At 37.3% G+C, this 22463-nt stretch overlaps 1 protein-coding gene across 1 annotated transcript in view; it reads left to right on the top strand.

The window, feature by feature from the left end:
- The window catches only part of UBR5 (ubiquitin protein ligase E3 component n-recognin 5), a 119870-nt gene that overhangs the window by 53692 nt on the left and 43715 nt on the right, over positions 1–22463 (top strand). Inside the window, exons 14-31 of the mRNA XM_015561701.1 lie at positions 2082–2191; positions 2361–2473; positions 3752–3895; positions 3991–4102; positions 4344–4498; positions 4770–4967; positions 9476–9686; positions 10575–10701; positions 14637–14788; positions 15227–15322; positions 15686–15809; positions 17704–17801; positions 18596–18744; positions 19262–19353; positions 20443–20589; positions 20718–20836; positions 20921–21047; positions 21137–21266. Of these exons, the coding sequence (XP_015417187.1) occupies positions 2082–2191; positions 2361–2473; positions 3752–3895; positions 3991–4102; positions 4344–4498; positions 4770–4967; positions 9476–9686; positions 10575–10701; positions 14637–14788; positions 15227–15322; positions 15686–15809; positions 17704–17801; positions 18596–18744; positions 19262–19353; positions 20443–20589; positions 20718–20836; positions 20921–21047; positions 21137–21266 (2404 nt within the window). The remainder of the gene's footprint in view (positions 1–2081; positions 2192–2360; positions 2474–3751; positions 3896–3990; positions 4103–4343; positions 4499–4769; positions 4968–9475; positions 9687–10574; positions 10702–14636; positions 14789–15226; positions 15323–15685; positions 15810–17703; positions 17802–18595; positions 18745–19261; positions 19354–20442; positions 20590–20717; positions 20837–20920; positions 21048–21136; positions 21267–22463) is intronic.

Consider the following 22463-nt stretch of genomic DNA (forward strand, 5'->3'; position numbering starts at 1 on the left):
TGGTTGGGTGTTGCCCTGCACACTAAAGGGTTATCCATTAAATTCCTGGTTTTGTGGGCTCAATCCCTGGTATAGGATGTGCAGGAGACCAACCAGTTGTGTGTCTCTCTCACATTAATGTTTCTCTCTCTCCCTCTCTCTTTTTCCCTCCTCCCTTTCTCCCTCCCTCCCTTCCATTTTCTTAAAAAAAAAAAAAATCAGTGGAAAAAAATGTCCTCAGGTGAGGATTAAGTTGAATAAGAGTTTTTAAATAGCTATTTTCTTAATCTTATAAAAATATGTGACTATAATGGAAACATGGAAGAAGAATATTATACCCCAGAAATAACATTTTAAATATTTTGATGTATTTTTTTCTAAATGTATACAGGCATTAAAAAGAAATAATTGGAATTTTACTACACATAGTTTTTTTTAAAGTTCTGAAAACTTTTAGTTTGCTCAAGTGAATATAATGATTATAAATTTACTACATCTATTGCTGTTATTCCTCTTACTGTTAAAAAATGCAAATTGAAATTCTGAAACAAGGGGATTACCATTAAATAAGTTAAATAAGAGTCTTTAGCCCTGGCTGGGCGTCTCAGTTGGTTAGAGCTTCATCTTGTACATCAAAAAGGTTGAGGGTTTGACTCCCAGTCAGGGCTCATACCTAGGTTGTGGGTTCTACCCCTCACCCTAAGCAGCTGATTAATGTTTCTCTTTCACATTGAAACCTTTCTTTCTCTCTCTCGCTCCCGCTCTCTCAAACCAAAAAAACATATCTTTGTATGAAGATTAAAACAAAAAAAGAATCTTTAATAAGCCAAAACTATTGTAATCTATGTCTAAAGTTTTTTGTTTTAGATCTTCTTTTTTAAAAGGTTTATAGACTCTCTCCCTAATTACACTGATTTCTTTTTAATCCTAAAAATAAAAGTAACAAAAACACATTTTTATTGTTTATGAAACTTTCTACAGCGTTTGAAATATTTTTGATGTGCATAAAAATAGTGTAAACGAGATTAAAATGGAATATGCTTTTTAAATTCTGTACATAAGTTTTTCAAGATCTTCCTTGAAATTTTCCATCTATATTAATAAATTTAGTAAATGAACTAAGTGAAATTAAATGCTAAGAGATAATCATTTTCATGTCAATCAATTCTTTTTAGCAAGTCATTGAAATGCGTTCACTTTAAAGGCGTGCTAGTGATTATTCAGAATCGGCTTGCTTCCACCATCACAAGATTTGCATGAGCCAACTGTTCATGTGTGCTTGCACGAGCACTTTGCTAAATGCTGGTGAGAACAGCACTGGTTTTCTGTGGACTGTGTCTAAACTCAGATGAAGTTCCTGGTGGGAGGAAGAAGATGAAGGTTAGGTTAGGATGATGGCCCTGATTATAATACATGCCAGGATGATCTATATATATAACACATTCTGACTAAAAGTGACTTTTTTGGTTAAAAATTGACTTCTGCCCTTTAATAAATAAAAATTTATTTTTAGCATCTGTAGACTAACTCAATGAAGAGGGTAGTTTATTTAATTCTACAATTAATTTATCATGTTAGTTATAGCAGGTGATGGTTCATCACCAGATGATTCAAGAATAAATTGTGTAACCATTGTGAGTAGAGTTCCCTCTTTGAACTCCAAGAAATTAATGATCTAGTGAACGTTTTTATTTATTTGCTTTTACCATTTTTTTCAGTTAAATTGTTATGTGTCCACATCAGGGTTCACTGAAATGTGAAACTTGTTTGCTCAAGAGGATTTTGATAAAACTATGTTGATAAACCAAGTGTAGCTTTCATTGTTATTCCTTGATAAGGCTTATTTGAAGCATTGTTCCGAGTTGTTGATAGCATTATATGGTATATTTTTCTTCCCTATTTTAAACCAATACTAAAAATTTGAAGTAGGTACTGTGTACCCTCCTCAATAACTTGAGTCCTAAAAATATACCATTTTGTATAAATTTTTAATATTTTATTCCCTTATGTAAGAATAAACGTGAGTCTTAAAAATAACGATTTGACAAGTGCCTGATACTTCACATTCCTAATTAAAAGGAGAATCTTATTTCTAATCTCAGGCCTGAAAGCAAGCAGGAACCAGTGAAAACAGAAATGGGACCCCCACCATCTCCGGCATCGACGTGTAGTGACGCATCCTCCATTGCCAGCAGTGCGTCAATGCCATACAGTAAGTGTTATGTGTAGTACCTGTTGGTCAATAGGTCCCAGGTGGACTGCTGTGTTACCTCAATTATGTATCCCTTTACGAATGATCTTTTATTCATATACTTAGATGAAATCTATAAAGTCTCTTTTACATTTTCTTTTTGGTACTTACCATTTTGTTGTTGTCTAAGAACGACGACGGTCCACCCCTGCCCCCAAAGAGGAGGAAAAGGTGAACGAAGAGCAGTGGTCTCTTCGGGAAGTCGTTTTTGTGGAAGATGTTAAGAATGTTCCCGTTGGCAAGGTGTGTTCAGAATATCTAAGAACTAATTACTAACAACTGTAATGCTATTGGTTATCCAAGAGTTTATGGTTGGTGAGTGTTCATCAGCTCTTTCTTCAAAGCTGCTTTATTTCTCACCTTCAATGACCTCTTAAAGTTCCATCCCTAATGAGATGCTGGTATCTCCTCTACGCATGACAGATAGATGATTATTATGCCTCTCCTTGAGCATTTATGCTATTTGATTTTTAAAGAAATATTATTTTGGAATAATTTTAGATGTGCAGAAAAGTTGCAAAGATAGATTACCTTTTTATATAGTCCATTCTTTGGAACTGTTAGACGGTTCTAATGGAGATCATTTTACATAACATTTAAAAATCTTACTACTCTAAGTCACCTTTCACTTCCCTTCTTTCTGGAGTGTGTCTTGCCTTCTAGGAAACAAGTTAGTAGAGGCTATCAGCTGGAATGCCATTAATTTCCTCTTTCTCTCTGCATATACTTAAAACCAAAATAGATCTGTAGTTGTAAAATATCTGCAAAGTAAAGGTTTTCCTGATTGCCCATTAATTTCTGAAATATGATGTTCTTTCATATGTTCTTAATGGAAAGAATAGTTACCCCCACCACACACTGCAGTTTACAAAAACCTTTTGCATACTCCATTTTCATTTGATTGTCAAAATATAACTATAGTTTATGGGCAGGTTTTTCTTCTGAGAATGTCTCACTGGCTCAAAATCAAAAGCAGTAAGTAGCAGAGGGGGGACTCAGGTATTCTAGTTTCAAGTCCTACGCTTGCCTTTCCGTGCATTGACTGTATACCTGTGCTGTCCAGTATGGCAGCCCCTCACTGTGTATTGGCTAATTAATTTTAGTAAAATTAAATAACATTAAAGCCAGCTACTCGGTCATATCAACTCCCGTTTCAAGTGCTTAATAGCCACTAATAGCTCTCAGATAGGACAGCGCAGGTACAGAACATTGCCATCATTGCACAGCGGGGCTCTAAACTAATAAAGAGGAATGAGCGAGGATTTTGTAGATTATACTAATTTTTTCAGTTGATTGCCAAACATCCACAGGCTATGTAGTTTAGTTTTTCTCTAGAAAATAAACCTTGCTAATAGATATCAAGCTTTGGTGAGTTTGTTCAGGTTAATTTTACAACTTGGTGATTATTGAAGAAATACAAGGAATTAAATGCCTCAATGTTAAATTAATTAATGAATGCCGTTTGCGTACTGATTTCATATAAGTTATTAATGTAGCATATTCATTTACCTCTCTTTTTAGGTGCTAAAAGTGGACGGTGCCTATGTTGCTGTAAAATTTCCTGGCACGTCTAGCAATACAAACTGTCAGAGCAGCTCTGGCTCAGATGCGGACCCTTCTTCGCTCCTGCAGGACTGTAGGTTACTTAGAATCGATGAACTGCAGGTAAGTGTGGCGGACTCACTAAGCGGGTGAATACTGGGACTGACTCCTTGGGGATGTTACACGTTTGAGAGCAAAATTCTTTTCGTGTCATGCAGGTTGTCAAAACTGGTGGAACACCAAAAGTTCCTGACTGTTTCCAACGGACTCCTAAAAAGCTTTGTATACCTGAAAAAACAGAAATATTGGCAGTGAATGTAGATTCCAAAGGTAAAGATTTGACAAGTTTTTCAGCTGGCATATTCTATATCCTCTTAACACTTGTGTACAGCAATTGAGCAGAATCAAGTGATTTGAGGCAGTTGACAGTTTTTCTCTGGGTGTAATGTTACGGAATAAAATGTATCTGTTGAAATTGACTTACAAATATGGGCAGAAAGGTCAAAATTTGGTAGTACTTATTAGAGATTACTAAAGACGTAATAATATTTTTACATTTTATGTTTTAAAGGTGTGCATGCTGTTCTGAAGACTGGGAATTGGGTGCGGTACTGTATCTTTGATCTTGCGACAGGAAAAGCAGAGCAGGAAAACAACTTCCCGACAAGCAGCATTGCTTTCCTTGGTCAGAATGAGAGGAATGTAGCCATTTTCACTGCTGGACAGGTACAGAGGCTTGTTTTTGCTTTTGAAAAGTGACATGACAACATTGTTATTTACGGGATGCTTGGAATTTGGCTCTAGTTTGCTTGTTATTAAACTATTGAAGAATTTAGGATTTTCAGCACATTTGAATACTAAGTTTCTTATTTGGTTATTATTACTAACACACACACACACACACACACACCCATTATCTAATTAAAAACAAATACACCTATTGGAAAAAATCAGAGGTACAGTGTGGTAGCCATCTTTTATTTTCTCTCTGTTATAGGAGTCTCCTATTATTCTTCGAGATGGAAATGGTACTATTTACCCAATGGCCAAAGATTGCATGGGAGGAATAAGGGATCCTGATTGGCTTGATCTTCCACCCATTAGTAGTCTTGGCATGGGTGTACATTCTTTAATAAATCTGCCTGCCAATTCAACAATCAAAAAGAAAGCTGCTATTATCATCATGGCTGTAGAGGTAATGTGACTTTGGAAACTACTTGGTATTTGAATTCAGAAGATACTGGAGTCCAGGGAAGCAGTCTTGAAAAATCATTCGTTGTCCCTCCCTATAGGAGTTAATAGGACAAGAGAGATGAGTAAATTAGTGATTGCATGCAATTTAAGTGTTGAGAATGGTATACACAGTCTGAGGACCATTATAAATCAGACTGTGATTATAGAGAAGGCTTCTCTGAGGAGGCGATGTCTACATGGAACTCTGAATAATCAGAGAGGGGTCTTTCGGACACAAGATGAAGGTGGGAGTTTGTTATCTCAGGTATGGGAGAATGTGCACAATCTCTTTTGTTGGTTATTGCTTTTTTTGGTTAGTGTTCATCTTTAGAAAGAGTGGAAAGAAGGGAGGGCGAGAGACACATTGGTTGCCTCCCACACATGCCCCAACCGAGGACTTGGATCAAATGTGCAACCCAGGTGCATGTCCTTGACTAGGAATTGGACCCAAGACCTTGGGGTGCCAGGGCCAATGCTCTAACCACTTTGCAACACCAGCCAGGATGTGCACATTCTTTTGATAGAACCAGAAGGTAGGGCCCATAGCGATTAGTGAGTGGCACTGCTAAGCCTGGAGAAAGGTAGTAGGGAGTCTTGTGTGCTAACCTAAGGGGTGTCAGAGTTCCTCTGAAAGCTAGGAGGAGAAGGAATTTAAGCTGGCTTTTCATAAGGAAGATTAAGCAGTGGATGGAAAAGTTCAGAGGCCAGATAAACAGGCCAATACAATTATCCAGTGAGAGAGAAAGCTTGAATTACTGAAAATGAGGAAGAGGGGATAGATTTGAGAGATATTGAGGAAGGAGAAGCTATAAAGTGTGGTGACTGGATGCCAGCAGTAAATGAAAGGAAGAAGTTGATTGTGCAGCTTCTGAGTCAGGTGAGGTTGATGTGGAGAGGACACATAGAAGGAAGAAAGGGAGGAGGAGGAGTTTCGTTTCGCATGCTGCTGTTGAGTATTTGTTAGGCGGGGGAGGTAACATCTTTGGAATTTATTGGAGCAATGTGAGCAGAGATTGACCTGATCGGACTTAGAGAGGATCACTGCTGACATGCTGGGAGTTCTAGGAAGACAGGGGAAGTAGGGAGGCCATAGGAGGCTATTACAATAGTCTAGGTGGGAGGTGATTATGGTGGCTTGGCTCAGGCAGCTATGAGTCAGAACTGGTTAGATTTTAGATAATTCTAAATATGTTTTCAGATAGAGCAAACAGGATTTGCTTATGGCTAAGTATATGGTATTAAATAGAGAAAGCAAGAGGGTGAAAGTTTTTAGAAAAATGAAATTGCCATTCATGGAGGTGAAGACTAGTGATGAAGCAGGTTCAGGGGCTGGGATGTGATAGCAGGAGTTTGGTTTTATTTATTTATTTTTTAAAAAAATACTTTTTCAGAGAGGGAGAGAGAGATAGAAACATCAATGATGAAAGAGAAGCATTGATCGGCTGCATCCTGCACACACACACTCCGAGAGAGGCACATGGATTTGTTGTGTCCAGCCCACACTCCCACATGAGCCCTGGATTGAGCCTGCAATCAAGGTACATGTCCTTGACTGGAATCGAAATCTGGACCCATCAGTCCATGGGCCAATGCTCTATCTATTGAGCAAACTGGCTAGGGCAGGAGTTTGGTTTTAGACGTGCTAGATTTAGATGCCTTTAGGATATCCAAGAGGAAATGGTGCATAGAGAGTTAGATGTGTAAGTCTGAAGACAGGAGAGAGAGGACCAAGCTGGAGAAATACACTTAGGAGATGTAGTATGTATATCTGTGATATTTAAAGGAACTATAATGCAATTACCAAGCTTATGGAGAAGAGAAAAGGTCTAAGGACTCAGCCCAGCATTTAAATGCCAGGAGATAATAAGGAACCTGCCTAAGAGACTGAGAAAAGGAGCATGAATAAAGGTTGAAGGAAAACTAGAATGAATGTTGCCTTGTTCTCCAATTCATTGCAGCTCCTGCTGCTTAAAATTTATTGCTCTGAGTCCACATGTTGTCATTTATTTACTATATAGTTTGTCTATCTTTTTACAGCCAGCTCCTTCATTCATTTATATTACTTTAGATGCTTCTGCAATCATTTGATTCCATGACCCCTTCACTTCTTCAGCTTCTCAAGGGTAGAGATGAAATGTGTCCTCATCCCACGGGTAGGGATAAAGTGTGTCATTTATCTTTGTACCTCAGGGCTTGGTGCATAGTAGACCTGCAAGAATTATTTTTAATGAACTCTCCTCTCCCTGCGTTTTGCTGTACGAATAAGTGACAAATTCAACATAGAGTGATGCAAAATAAACTTCTTTGCTTGTAACAGTGAGTGTGATACTGACACTCTGTGCAAGAGCCCGTGTTCAGTCCAGCAGGTTGGAGATGGAAGTTTCCTTAGCAGCTGCTTCCAACCAGATGACTGGCTGGCTGGTTGCTTGAAAACACTGTGTCACAGCAGTGTGCTGCAGAGTGTCTGGGTTTTCATTACTTTTAAAAGTACTGTGCTGCTTATTCTTTGGACAGACTTTGACATATTTTCTCAATATACTGATTAATGCATATACTAGTATGTCACCAGACTTTGTCAGGGTTAGTCTTATGTGGCCCTCATACTCTTGAACTGGAGATTGTAGTTTATGGGTTCATCTCAGAGTCTTAGTTTTAATTCCACAATCAAAATGGTTTATCAGTGTGGTGGGTAATGAAAATAGTTTTTAGCTATATTTTCTTGTGCTCCCCCCTCCCCTCCCCCAATCCTGAATTCTCCCCATGAGGATGGGGGAAGGGATGCGTTATTTAGGCTGTTTGGGGTGGGGAGATAGCAAGTTGTTTGAATGCATCTTTCTTCTCTCCTTTGTGTTTCCACACTTTTCCCACCTGCTTTCTTCCAGTAATTTCTAAGTCTAGTTAAAATGAACAATAGTACTTGGTTTGTTTTCCAAACCCAGTGCTTTGGATTCATTCCATTAAATATTTCATAACTATAGTTTTACGTTCTGAAAGACGCCCATTTGAACTTTTTGGTATGTTTGGCTTTTTCTGTTTATGCTGCTGTAGACTTGAGTGGCTTATAACAGCAGAATTTTATTTCTCACATTTCTGGAGGCTAGAAGTCCAAAATCAAGGCGTGGGCAGATTTGGTGTCTGGTGAGGGCCTGCTTTACCCTCATATGGTGGGAGGGGAGAACTCGGCTTTCTTCAGTCTTTTTTAAAATATGTATATTTTTATTGATTCAGAGATGAAAGGGGAGAGAGGGAGGGTGTGTGTGTGGGAGGGAGGGAGGGAGGGAGGGAGAGAGAGAGAGAGAGAGAGAGAGAGAGAGAGAGAATCGACGTGGGAGCCATACAGTAATTGGCTGCCTCTTGCATGCCGTACACTGGGGACTGACCCCACAACCTGGGCATGTGCCTTGACTGGGAATCGAAGTGCAACCTCCTGGTTCATAGGTTGGTTGTCAACCACTGAGCCGGGCTTTCAGCCTTTTTAAAGTGCATTAATCGTATTCATGAGGCTCCAAATTGATGACCTAATCACTTCCCAAAGGTCTCACCTCCAAACCCCATTGCATTGGTGATTGGGTTTCAGCATTTGAATTGGCGGGGGGTGGGGTGGGGGGGGGGAACGGACACACAAATATTCTGTCTATAGTATGCTGTCTCTGATAGTTACTATGTTCTACTAGAGGCCCGATGCATGAAATTCATGCAAGGGGCCCGGCCCTCAAAGCCCCAGCTTCATCTGGAAGGATGTCTGGAAGGTCGTTTGGCTGTCTGGTTTAATCAGCATATTACGCTTTCTATATTTATAGATGCTTTATCAGTACTACCATGTCTTTGACAGTGAAGGACATTCGTTGTCACGTTTGGGGGACTGCATGTGTCATAATTTCTGGGGAGTTGAAGATTTTGGTTTTCATGTACCATAGTGTGATATAACCTTTAAGAGGGTATGAGTAGGCTTGAAATAAAATGTATACGCTTAATTGATTAACAATACTAATTAAGGTCCTAATTTGATAGTTATATACCGCTTACATCAGCAGTCGCCAATCTTTCGGACCTCACGGACCACCAGTGGTCCACCGGTTGGCAACTGCCGGCTTACATGACATAAACCAGGGGTTGACAGAATATGGCCTGCAGACCAAATCTAGCTGCTGCCATTCAGTTGTACATTGTATATGGCTGCTTCCCCATTGTAGCCACAGAGATGAGTAGTTGCAAAAGCTGAAAATATTTACTGTTTTGTGGTTTCTTTTTTAAACAGAAAATTTACCCACCTTTTTTCATCCTGTCAATTGTATACTTTATTTAATTTAAAGTGTACCCTTAAGTTCAGCTCCTTTTGCTAGGCTACCTCATATTGTCTTTACTTATTTGCAGAGCTGATTATATTATTTTGTTGGCCATGAGAAATTTTTGACGTGTAATGTCATTCAAATTTATTGAAGATATTTTCCCTAATTTGTCCGTGCACAGAAACAAACCTTAATGCAGCACATCCTACGCTGTGACTATGAGGCCTGTCGACAATATCTTATGAATCTTGAGCAAGCAGTTGTTTTAGAGCAGAATCTACAGATGCTACAGACATTCATCAGCCACAGATGTGATGGAAATCGGAATATTTTGCATGCTTGTGTATCAGTTTGCTTTCCAACCAGCAATAAGGAAACTAAAGAAGAAGAAGGTGAGATTAAAACCTATATCGAAGTCTTTAAAAGGAATTTTAGAATATAGTAACTATTAAGGGAAAGAAAAATCACTATAAAAAATTATGGTACTTTTATTTATCTTCATAAAATCTAGGAGTTTTGTCATTCTTAGAAGGTACAGATTTGTGTCTTATTAGGATTGAGTGTGACATAAGCAAATAAAATTTTAATCAAATGTGTTTTTGTTGTTTTGAGTTCTATTCTCTCTGATATGTACAGACTGTATGTGTAATACTTATGAGATATACAGGTTTTATAATTTCAGAAGACTAAGTGAAGGCAAGTTATATTAAGGCAACAACCTTTATCTCAAATTTCAGAATGTAGAGGGAAAAATCACCTGATTATTTGTTAGATGTTTTTGGAAAAGTAAATAAGTATTTTTGCCTTAATGTTTTTAATTGATGAATTAAGGGAAAAACTGAAAACCTGAAGTGCAACTGTGTAATTCATGTTTTTTCTTATTTTGAATTCTGCCAACGATCTTCTAGTAGCCACATTTTAGAATAGTGATTTGAATATGTAGTATATAAACTAAGATTGAGGTACTGATACGGGGGGTCTTTTTCTTCCTTAGTAGTGAAAGCTATTTCATTCTACTTATGAATAACATTATTCTTAACCTTTGGGGTTTGAAAAGTAAGGCAGATTTAAAAAGTAATTCATATTAAAGGCTGTAGTTGAATATATCTTAATTGCTTATTGCTTTAGAGAGGAAACTTAAGTTATTAATTATCTCTGGTATGTGAATTAGAGCATACTCGAGAATACATAGCAATTAGCATTTAATGGCCTATACACATTTAATCTCTTAGTTATGTTTGAAGTTTAAGTTGATGCTAATTTTTTCTTTTATGTTTCAGAAGCAGAGCGCTCTGAAAGAAATACTTTTGCTGAAAGGCTTTCTGCAGTTGAAGCCATTGCAAATGCAATATCAGTCGTTTCAAGTAATGGCCCGGGTAACCGGGCTGGATCATCAAGTAGCCGAAGGTAATGTGATTTTTACCAGGAAAGTTTCATTGACAGAAACATAACCCAAGTACAGAAATAAATGTATCTCTTACCTATCATATGCATTATTGGTGGGTCCTTTTATTTTATTGTGTTCCTCCCTGGGAATAATATCTGATAATACCTACTTAGAATTTAAGCATAGAACAGTAGGACCTAGGATGCTTCAAAAATTTGAGATAATTTAGACAAGTAGTTCAAACTTGATTCTTTGAATGTGTTTTAAATTGATCATTTTTGTTTTCTAGGAAGTTATTTTATTTAGTTGGAGAACAACTAATAACAGTAATTGAAAGAACCTCAATCTTTTATTTACAGATTGCTAATTTAGGTCAATTTCTCATATATCTTAATGATCTGGGAAGAAATGAAAGGCTGGTGTATATAATGAATAGTTGGTATTAAAACTTTCAGGCTTCCTGAGTTGTGGGATGGACAAACCTTAATAACACATTGACAGTTACTAGGTGTTTGAATAGGTAAAGAATATAAAGAATTCAGGATATAGTTGTTTTTCTGAAGAAAAAACACACTCATATTAGACATGACAGCCAAAACTGGATACTTGACAGATCAATAATGGAGCACTGCTCACTGTGCTATTGTGATAGTTGTAAAGTCTATCTTCTCTTCCATATTCAACTTTCCCTTTAGAAATGATTCTTCTAATATTGGTACCAACCTGATAGCTTCCCAGGTTCAAAAACATCCCAAAGTGAGATTTATAAGAGAGCTATTTTTGGGTGACCAAATTATAACTTAAAACAGTACGTAACATTATGTAGACTATACAAAATGGAAATGATGACCAGCTTATTTGTTTAGGATTACACTAAGCAGACAAAGTATTTGGTCTAAAATGGAGAGCAACTTAAATTCTTCATGAAGAAATTAGTGTCTGAATTATTTCAGGTCTTTCATTTCCTCAGGGAATATACAGGTGCAAATCAAGTTGGACTCTGATATGGGTGGTCCAGTGCCAGTGCTGCCATCTTTTTTTCATATAAGGATTATTTTTGAAGGCAAAGACTAAAAGGAGCTTCAAGAGTGGGTGATGTGTTGCTCACAGAAATAATTTGCCAGTAAGCTCCTTTGAGGCATTTGCCGAAGATTTCACTGCAGTGCTCTTACACAGTTCAAGCTCAGGGCTGCCGATTGAACAGATGAAAGCACAGGAGTCTTATTATCTACGCCGGGCAGTAGGAAGTCCACAGACTGCTTCACTGAAGTGAAACCCTCCTCTAGCCTACAATGGATTTTCTAGGCGATGCCCCTTGATGAGTATGCAGGCTGGGATTCATGAGCTCTAAGCTCAAAACTGATGCAGTTCAATGTTGACTGGAGTACTGTTAAATGCCTTCAGATGATGATTTGACTCAGAAGTTTGGTTGTGTGACTCACTAGTTCCTGAGTACAAAGGGCAGAGTTAGTGGAAGGCTTGATTGATGCATCTGATTGCAGGTGTATGTACTCTAGAGATTGTTAATCTGGAAGACACATGACCTTCGCTTTTTTGTCACAGTGGTATGTTTGAACATGACTGGATTCTCAGGCTTCTGTAGCATGGATATTACGTGCTTACAAAGAGGAAATTACATCATCCTTGAATTCTTCCATATTGTCAGAAAATACGATGACTTCCAGGCAAGCCTATACGAAGAAATGTCAAAACTCTGAATCTTAGCAGCCAAGGTGGTATCTCCTCAGTATTGTCCTCAGCCACTGAGGATACAGGTGAATCTTCATGAATTGTGTACAACATCTTGAAGAATAATTTTCTTTTTTTTGTTTTTTGTTTTTGTTTTTAAAGAATCTATATGAGGAGCTGGGCATTGTACTTAAAAATGTTCCCAAGACCTAATGAAGAAAAGAGGTTAAGGACAACTTTTTTAAATGACAAGGAATGGTCCCCTCATTTAATATTGAATTGACTACATCACAACAACAAAGTTGGGAGTTTGAAAGTTCAAGATGAGACTGTGGTCTCCATTTATCTTCATTTATTCTTAATCTACTCTAAATTAGAGGTTGGAGAATAGCCCACATGTTTTCTTTGGCCTGTGCAATGTTACATTTTTTTCTTTAAGATTTGAATGCTTTTAGATGAGTGTGTACACCTCTAGTTTGTCATTGTTCCCTCCTCCTTACACCTGCCTGCCCTTTCCTCGACTTATTTTATCTTCCAGGCCCAGGAGGCATTGAGTTTGTGACCCTGGTCTGGTGTAAGCCTTCTTCTCGTTAAGCCCAAAACATGCATTTATTTTCAGGTCATTTGCAGTGCTTCCCAATTATTGCTGATTCTCTGTGTATGTTTTGAGTAAGGCACATTAGGATACTAAGTGTCTCTGTTGAGCTTAATTGAAATTGCATAGGAGCATCATAGTGTGGACAGTCACCCTGGTGTGTGCTGTTCCTGGTAAGGAGCCTGCATTCTCTCTGGGTGATGTCTTTGGACATGACCGTGATTTCACCCGAAATAATCACTGCAACCTACTCCCCTCCATATTATAAAAACTCTTAAACTCAGATTTCTGAATTGGGAGAGAGAGAGAGAGAGAGAGAGAGAGAAGACATGGATAACGTAAAAATAATTTACTGTAGATATTTTTAAATAGTGAATGTAATAATAACTAAGATACTACTTGAGACACTAAAATTTACTTCCAAAGACTGTTTCTGTTCCCAAAAGTACATCATCATGCAAAAGCCTTGTAAAATAGACGTGTTCCTGAAAGTAGTCTCTAAAAGAAATTTTCGTAAATGCTTTAAATAAAAATATACTTAAAAATTTGAAAATGTATTGCTATGGGAAAACACATTTACTTTGGATTAAATAATCATAATTAGAGATTCAAACATTAATAAGAATCTTTCTAAATCACTTCTGTGGAAAAACACATTTACTATGGATTAAATAATCATAATTAGAGATTCAAACATTAAGAATCTTTCTAAATCACTTATTTATAGACATAATAATGCTTGCCTGTTAAGGTGTTAGGTCTTTTATATCAGAAATGTCATATCTTTGGGATTAAATCTGCAAGGGAGAATGAAATCCCTTGTGTTGCCTGGCCCTTAAAATTGAATTTTTACTCTATTCAGAAGCTCTAAAGTTGTGTCTGATTTGCCTCATGTGCTCTCTCTTAATTGCTGTTAGTTATTAATGTATCTTGTAGCCTTTGTAAGCTTTTATTCAGAGGTTCAGATTTTTTTATAGGTAGGTAGTTACCAGTTCCCCTAACGAGGTCTGTGTTTATGATATTTTTCTTTTTAGTGATGTGCACATCTGTGCAGTACTTTTTTTTAGGAAAAAAAAATCGCGCCCAGACATTAATCTAACAGCACATTTTACAAGCTCCAGTTTCATTCGTTAATTTCATTGTGAAGCAAGTTGTACTGTTAAAAAAACAAACTGTGTATAAAAAATAAATCTAAATTGGTCTTTGTTGTAAAATTACTTACTCTGAATATTCAATTGCTTTTGAGATCACAGACAAGGGATTTAGTGGGTTAAATCAGTCTGTACTAGTTTTGTGCATAGTCTGTTCGCTGATGTCTATTAAACTTAATTCTTACTAATTATAAATGGGACAGAAATTTTTTGTTTTAATATTCAGCTGCTCATTTGTCTTAACTGTATGAGAGATTATTTTATAATCTTCATGGCAACTCTTGTTCCCTGTGCTTAAGTTAGTGGTTTTAATGCTGAACTGGGGACTAGGAGCCCCCAGTTTCATTTCTGTCCCTCACTGACTTATTCTGTGATTTCAGAATTGGCATTTGTACTTCACTGCCTTTGCCTGGAGCATTTGCTTGTAGAACAAACTTTGATCTCAGATGAGAAGTTCTGTGTACCTTTTCATTACATTTAGTCATGGTAGTGAGTTTTGATTTTGTCCATGTTCTTCTAGTTTGAGATTACGGGAAATGATGCGACGTTCATTGAGAGCGGCTGGTTTGGGTAGACATGAAGCTGGAGCTTCATCCAGTGACCATCAGGATCCAGTTTCACCCCCGATAGCCCCCCCTAGTTGGGTTCCTGATCCTCCTGCGATGGATCCTGGTAAGATCTGTTATTTTATTTAGTTTTTAACAAAAAGATAGAGTTATGAAAGAAGAGAAATTGAGCATTTTAAATGGGTTATTGGTAAATCTGAAATATTTAAAAGTAGCGTAATGTGTATTGTAACTAATTTAGTTATAAAGATTTGGTTTAAGGGGTTTGTAACTTAAAATTTAAAATTCCAGAAAATCTTGTCAGGTATTCCTTACTGAAATATTTCCATACTCTGATAAGAAGCTACTCAGCAATACAGCTGGGTAAATAAGTAAATTATCTAGTGGATTCCTTCTTTTATAGTTAGGAAAATAAGTTTATATTTAAACCTCTGTCTGATTTGTCATTTGGCTTGTGCAGAAGAGCCTTAAGTCCAGTTAAGAGAACAAGTTAGGGATATGTTGCCTATAATGATATGCATCCTGCTATTCTGTTTACTGAAAGATGGTGACATTGATTTTATCCTGGCCCCTGCTGTGGGATCTCTTACCACAGCAGCCTCTGGCACCGCTCAAGGACCAAGCACCTCCACCATTCCAGGTGAGAATCTGTACTGCTGCATTTGCTTAGACATTTGGAGGAACACACTTCACAAATGGGTTTGACAGAGCCACATTTTTATCTCAAGGAGACGTTCCTTGGCTTGAGAAGCATCTCATTCTCTGAATTATCTTCCATGTGTCAGTGAAATTGTGTGGATGCACATACATTTCATCAGTTGAGATTTGTAAAATGTGTTAATGTGTTTAAATTCTCTTTAATGAAGTTATTAATTTATTACTAATACTAGAATATTTTTCTCGTGGTATATTTAATAGATAGTTAGTATGTTATTCCAGAATATTCTTTCACTTGGTCTTATTTATTCTTGTTTTGTTACCAAATGGATCTGCTTAATTACAGGTCCTTCCACAGAGCCATCTGTAGTAGAATCCAAGGATCGAAAGGCCAATGCTCATTTTATATTGAAATTGTTATGTGACAGTGTTGTTCTGCAGCCCTATCTACGAGAACTCCTTTCTGCCAAGTAAGAAGTTTAGTATACTTAATAGAATCCAACATTGTTTGCCCTCTGTTACTATGCTCTCTTCAGCGAAAGATGCTTTCTCCATAAAATTCAGTGTCCACTAAATGAATATAAAGTGATTTTATGTTAGCTTGATTTGAGTGTACATATGTTAAAAAGATGCGTTTTATTCTCAAATGTGAATCCGTAAATTAGTTCTACCACTGTCGCTTGGAAAACTGAAAATTATACAGATTCTTCCCCAAAGCTCTACACTAGAAGTATGACTCAGTAGGTCTGGGATGGGGCCTGGAATCTGTATTTAGAACTGCATGATGATTCTGATGGTTTCTTTGGAAATTTTTTTGGCTTGCAGAATGCATCATCATGAGATTATGCAGAATTTTTGATAAGTATTCTGTGATAAATGCTCATTAACCATTAATAGATCATATCCTGCTTTCAGCATGATTGTTTATCTTTACAAGCTCATAACAATAAACATTTTTATAAAAATTAGTCATCATCTGTGCCAAACTCTACTTGCATTAGCTTCTAATTCTAGAAATAACCGTCTGAAGTAGGTGATATTATTCCCATCATACATTTGAAAATCCAGGCTTTCAGAGGTTATTGAACTTACCTAGGGTTATAAAACTCTAGTGAGTGGCAGAGCAGGAAACAGAACTGAGACATTAATTTGGGACAGGAAGGACACGTATATTTTGGAATAAACATAAAGGAAATATGTGTTCTAAAGTAGGAAGCTTTATGAAGATGAAGTTTGAGTAGAACCATGAGGAATGAGTAGGGAGAAGAGTGAGCAACAACATTAAAATGGAGAACTATAAATATTTTAAGACAGTAACTCGTCTAATTAAAGGTGGATGGTCAGAAGAGAAGAATAGTAGCCAGTGAATCTGAAAAGTTAAGTTAAAGCCACCACTTCGGTCTATTCTTTGGGCTTGGATTCTCTGAATAATGGCTTTGTTTAGACTACAACAGTATCAAAGTGGGGTTATAAAAATAATATGAATGTGGTATAAAAAAGTGTTAAAATTAGGCAAGAGTAGAGAATAAAGTTGAGGCTATATTGTATATGCCTACTTACAGCCTTCATTTTGTGTGTTGCAATACACTGATTTGTTAAAGATGGAAAAGATTAGAAGCAAAGGTAAAAAATTGATTTAGAAGGAAGATTTTCATAAAGAATCCAAGTTTTGTCTTAGTTACTAGCAACAGTGATGCTGTTGGCTCTCAGAGAGAATTCAGGTCGAGAGCAGATCTGGGAGAAAGATGACTTTAGTGGTTAGGTATGTTGAATGGGAGGGGTCACTGGGAAATGCTAACTAGATTTATCAAGTGAGCAGGTATAGGTGCTGGGACTGTACTGACCTCATAGAAGTGGCAGCTGCTGTGGTGGATGAGAGAGGGAAGCACATATGTCTGAGGTTGGGATTTTGGAAATTCCAGGGGGGAGTAGAAATTCAGTAAAGAATATTGAAGGCATGTGTGTAAGGGAAAATACATAATAATAGCTAACGTGTATTGAGTACATATTATTTGGCAGGCATTGTACTAAAAGCTTTTTAAGTAGTTTATTTAATCCTCATCACAATCTTACGAAACAGAGCCTTCTTCCTACTCCTACGTTTAAAAAGAGTTGGTTTGACTCCAGAGCCCTTACTGGTCAATAGTGTCACTAAAGGCTAAGAAGGAAGCATGGTTTAGAGAGACGGGGGCTTTCTTTCCTAAGTGAGATAATATGAGACCAGAACATTCTTTTTGAGTGGTGGGACATTATTTAACAAAACATAATTAGTTACTGCATCATGAACATGTCTTTCTTTTTTACAATCAGTAAGGAAAAGTAATTGATAATTGATATTTTTATGTACAATTTTTCTCATTTTAGGGATGCAAGGGGAATGACCCCATTTATGTCAGCTGTAAGTGGCCGAGCTTACCCAGCGGCAATTACCATCTTAGAAACAGCCCAGAAAATTGCAAAAGGTAATTTATTTCAAGTCCTAAATGAGTTGCATATTTTAAAATTTGAATAGATTCTCTTGTATACACATAATATTGTAATTATTCAAAACTGATTTCTGTATATTGAAATGATATGATTAGAAATTATCAAGATAATTTTGTGCATGTATATGTTAGTGTTTGTGTGTAAAATTCATGTTTACATTTTCAAGTGAGTTATATATTCCAACTTTCTAGCAAAAAGCAGCTGGTGTAGATTTCTTAAATTTCAAAATGTTTCCATAATATATAATATAAATGACCTATCTTTTGAAAATAAAGATGAATTATTGATAGAATCCGCCAGTGGTTAAAATGGTGGTAGTGATAACATTTTATAGAAGTTAGAGGTCAGATATCTTATTGTTCTTCTGACTTGGAATACTTGCTTAATAGAAAACATTAAGGAATACCAGTTCCTGTCATGTAGCATTTATGAGATTGAAGTGGTTATCTCTTTAAAATACTGGCTATAAATATTTGATGTGATTGTACTTTGTTAAATAGGTTGGACTTGAATCTTAACTGCATAACTCAGTGCAGGACTCAGGTGGCTGATGTGTGGTGCATTTGTATTGTCCTCAAACGTGGTTATGAGATAGTTACACTTTGCACAGAATTGATGGGATTTCCTTGCATATTGACTTTGCATATCAGGTTTTTTCTTTTTATTAATATGTAGTAGTTTCTTATTTATACTATGTAAATGTTAGAGCTTTTCCATTTGAGGAAAGTAGCAGATGGCTGTGATTAAGTCCTTTCTTTAATCTTTGTAGCTGAAGTATCCTCAAGTGAAAAAGAGGAAGATGTTTTTATGGGAATGGTTTGCCCATCAGGCACCAACCCCGATGACTCTCCATTATATGTCTTATGTTGTAATGATACCTGCAGTTTTACATGGACTGGAGCAGAGCACATTAACCAGGTAAGTTATTTTACATTTTCCTATGTTTACGCTATCTTCAGGTTTTCTTTTTTCCCCCCTTTGACCATCACCAGAGTTATAGTTTATCTTGATATATTACAAGTCTGATATTTCCTGTTACTCTAAGTTATAAAATTCTCCCAAGAAAATTAATTTTTATTTAATTCCTAAATAAATGAAGCAGAGAAGTTGATTCTTAACTTAGTTATGGGATATCATGAAAATGAGAAATCTTCACTGGGTAGTATAATCTGATCCACTACTATTGATGTAGATTTTATAGCTGTAATTCTCTTTTTTGGATAGTATAAATTATTTTTGTCCTACTGGTAGAATAAGATTATATGATTTGCATTTGTCTAATATTGTAAAATGTATATTCACTATAACATCCATTACTTTGTTTTCAGAGCGCATTAATTTTGCTCTGCTATCATCATTTAAATGTTTTAGAAAATGCCAGAAATAATAATTTTGTGTGTGTGTGTTTTATTGAAGTATACCCTTTTAATTTTAGGATATTTTTGAGTGTCGAACGTGTGGCTTGCTGGAGTCACTCTGTTGTTGTACGGAATGTGCCAGAGTTTGCCATAAAGGCCATGATTGCAAGTGAGTACAATCTGGTTTACTCTAACATTGTAAACTGCTTAGATTCCTATTGCTGCATTAAAATGATCTGTACCAAGTCATGTTTTGTTCCATAGTTCAGAAAGCATGAGGTTTTATTGTCTAGTCCTCTTTCCTCTTTAAGCCAGTTTACATATTAGAATGTGGCTCTTGATTTAAAGTGTACTTTGAAATGTTTGTTCTTTAAATAAAAGAAGGCTAATATGCAAAGGAATATGTGGTCATACATTGTGACTAGGATCTAGTTAATCTTTTGAGGTATAGTGATAGGATGATTTTGTCTGTATTCTCCAGTATTAGGTCCCTTGTAGCAAGAAATCACATTAAGAGAATCATAGTGGATGTTAAACTAAAGGTGATAACCTTTCAATTCAGCAGTAGAGTTACCTTAGCTAGTTTGTTAGTTTTCACAGATCTGAGAAGTAGTAAGTACCCGAGTGCCTCAGAGTCTCGTAGGGACATGAGCGTAATTGGTGCAGATGGGTAGGTGTTACAGATAAGGGAGACTGGTTTGTAAAAACCACCTATTCTGCTTTAAAATAAGCAGTTATGTAGGACAAGTGGAAAATTTTATAGATATTGTATTAATACTTAGGATTTTTATTCAAAGAATTTTGGCTGTTCGTCTACCTTATTTTAGGTATCTAAAATTGATCATGTTTATTCATTGATTGCCTTTACTAAGTGCTCTCATTGTGCTAGAAGTTAGGGTGGTGGTGGACAAAGTTAGTCCCTGTCCTCACAGGGTTGACACTCCTATCAGAGGACACAAGCAAGAAACATCTGCCCATAGGGTTTTGGTTCATGAGAGGCACATGGGAAGATCACATAAACTGAACTGGGGCTGCAGGGAAATAGGAACAGACTCCAGAGGAAGTGACTATACTGAGTCCTGTTTGAGATACCTCTTCTCATAAGAGTTTTGTGTAATTGTTACATATATTTTAACAGTTGCACTTTGCGTTCAGAAATTAATAAGTTCTGTTTGGTTCAATGCCTCCATTTTTCAATATAATCTTTGTATCTTTAAAAAAATTTCAGTTTTTATAGTTGTGTATGAATTCTTTCTAGACTCAAACGGACATCACCGACAGCCTATTGTGATTGTTGGGAGAAATGTAAATGCAAAACTCTAATTGCTGGACAGAAATCTGCTCGCCTTGATCTACTTTATCGCCTGCTCACTGCTACTAATCTGGTCACTCTGCCAAACAGCAGGCAAGTGGGGTTTTTAGGACATAAATTAGGTGGATAAAGGATGCACATCTGAGTGCCGTCCCCAGTCCCCCCTCCCCTCCCCAAACACACACACAGTCCCCCTGACAACAGTGTTCTGTTTTGTACAGGGGAGAGCACCTGCTATTGTTTTTAGTGCAAACAGTTGCAAGGCAGACAGTAGAGCATTGCCAGTACAGACCTCCTCGGATCAGGGAGGATCGTAATCGAAAAACAGCCAATCCTGAAGGTGAGTAAATTTACAGTTACAGAACACATCCACATAGGAAAAGTGGGTGTTTATTCTTTTGTCTCACCCATTATTGCTTTTTAGATTCAGATATGCCTGATCATGACTTAGAGCCCCCCAGATTTGCCCAGCTTGCGTTGGAGCGCGTTCTACAGGACTGGAATGCTTTGAAATCTATGATTATGTTTGGCTCACAGGAGAATAAAGATCCGTATGTATTCATTAAATTCTTTTTAGATTTATCTACTTCCCATGTTAGTGTAGGCAGTTACAGTGCATTCTCTTTCCTTCCCCATTCAGTCTCAGTGCCAGCAGTAGGATAGGCCACCTTTTGCCAGAAGAGCAAGTATACCTCAATCAGCAAAGCGGCACGATTCGGCTGGACTGTTTTACTCATTGCCTTATAGTCAAGTGTACAGCAGATATCTTGGTAAGTAAGTCCTTTGAATGTTTATGTATAGGCACATGAAAAGGCTGTTTTTCTTACTTAACTTCCCATAATTTTACTAGTCCAAATTCCTAAGTACTGATAAGCTCTAATTAAGCAGTACATTAAGGGGAATGGAATTTGGGGGTGATTTAAATGTCTCAGTTAACAGCAGAAACTCTTTTCATTCTAAGTAAATTCCTAAATACAACAGTGTAAAAATGATTGGAGCAGTGTTCACATTAAACTTTTTAAGTATCCTTTTTGCTGTGAAATTAGAAAAGGATATCAACTATAAAACCCAGTATTGATGAGGTTATGGTAAAGACACACGTACACTGATGGGTGGCATTGTATTTGGCACTCTTTTGGAAAACAGCTTAGCAGTGTCAAGAGCCATAAAAATATCATTGTCGTCAGAACTTGTCATCTGTATATAGAAAAGCCTAAGTGGCCTACTGGCTGACAGGCCAACTGGCTGGTAGCTATGACGCGCAATGACCATCAGGGAGCAGACGCTCAACACAGCAACTTGGACGAGCTGACGAGCAACAGCAAGTTTGCAGAGTGCCCTCTTGCACTCCAGGACCCCTCAGGGGATGTTGGACTGCGGACTTAGCCTGATCCCCGCAGGCCAGGCTGAAGGATCCCACCTGCCAGAGGGACCCTGCTCACTCGCAGATGCCCTTCAAGCCCCTGCGCCACCCTAGGTGTGGCCGGCTGGGGAGAGACCGTGGGAGGTTGGCTCCAGGGTGTGGCCGGCCCGTCTCATCCAGTCCCACCCTGCTGGCCACCTTCTAATTAATTTACTTTCAATGTGCACGAATCCATGCACTGGGCCTCTAGCAAGGTAATAATTTATTATATGAGAAAGAAAAAGTTGTATCATAATGTAATGTAAAATTAAAAAACAAAATACTTTATGGATCCAATATTAATGGACAAATGAATCAAATTAGAGTTAAACCACTACTGAATGTAATGTAGCAATTTACAAATAAGGGTTATTTTGACAGGCCGATATGGCTCAGTTAATTGAGCGTTGTTCCATGTGCTAAGAGGTCACTGGTTAGATTCCCAGTTTCAGGGCCCATGCCAGGGTTGCGGGCTCAATATCCAGTTGGGGGGAGGAGGGGCAGAAGGCAGGTAATGGGTGTTTCTCTCTCATCAGTATTCTATCTCTCTCCCTCTCTCTTTCCC

The sequence above is a fragment of the Myotis davidii genome, unplaced genomic scaffold (genome assembly GCF_000327345.1).
Source record: "Myotis davidii unplaced genomic scaffold, ASM32734v1 scaffold497, whole genome shotgun sequence".
Classification (NCBI taxonomy): Eukaryota; Metazoa; Chordata; class Mammalia; order Chiroptera; family Vespertilionidae; genus Myotis; species Myotis davidii.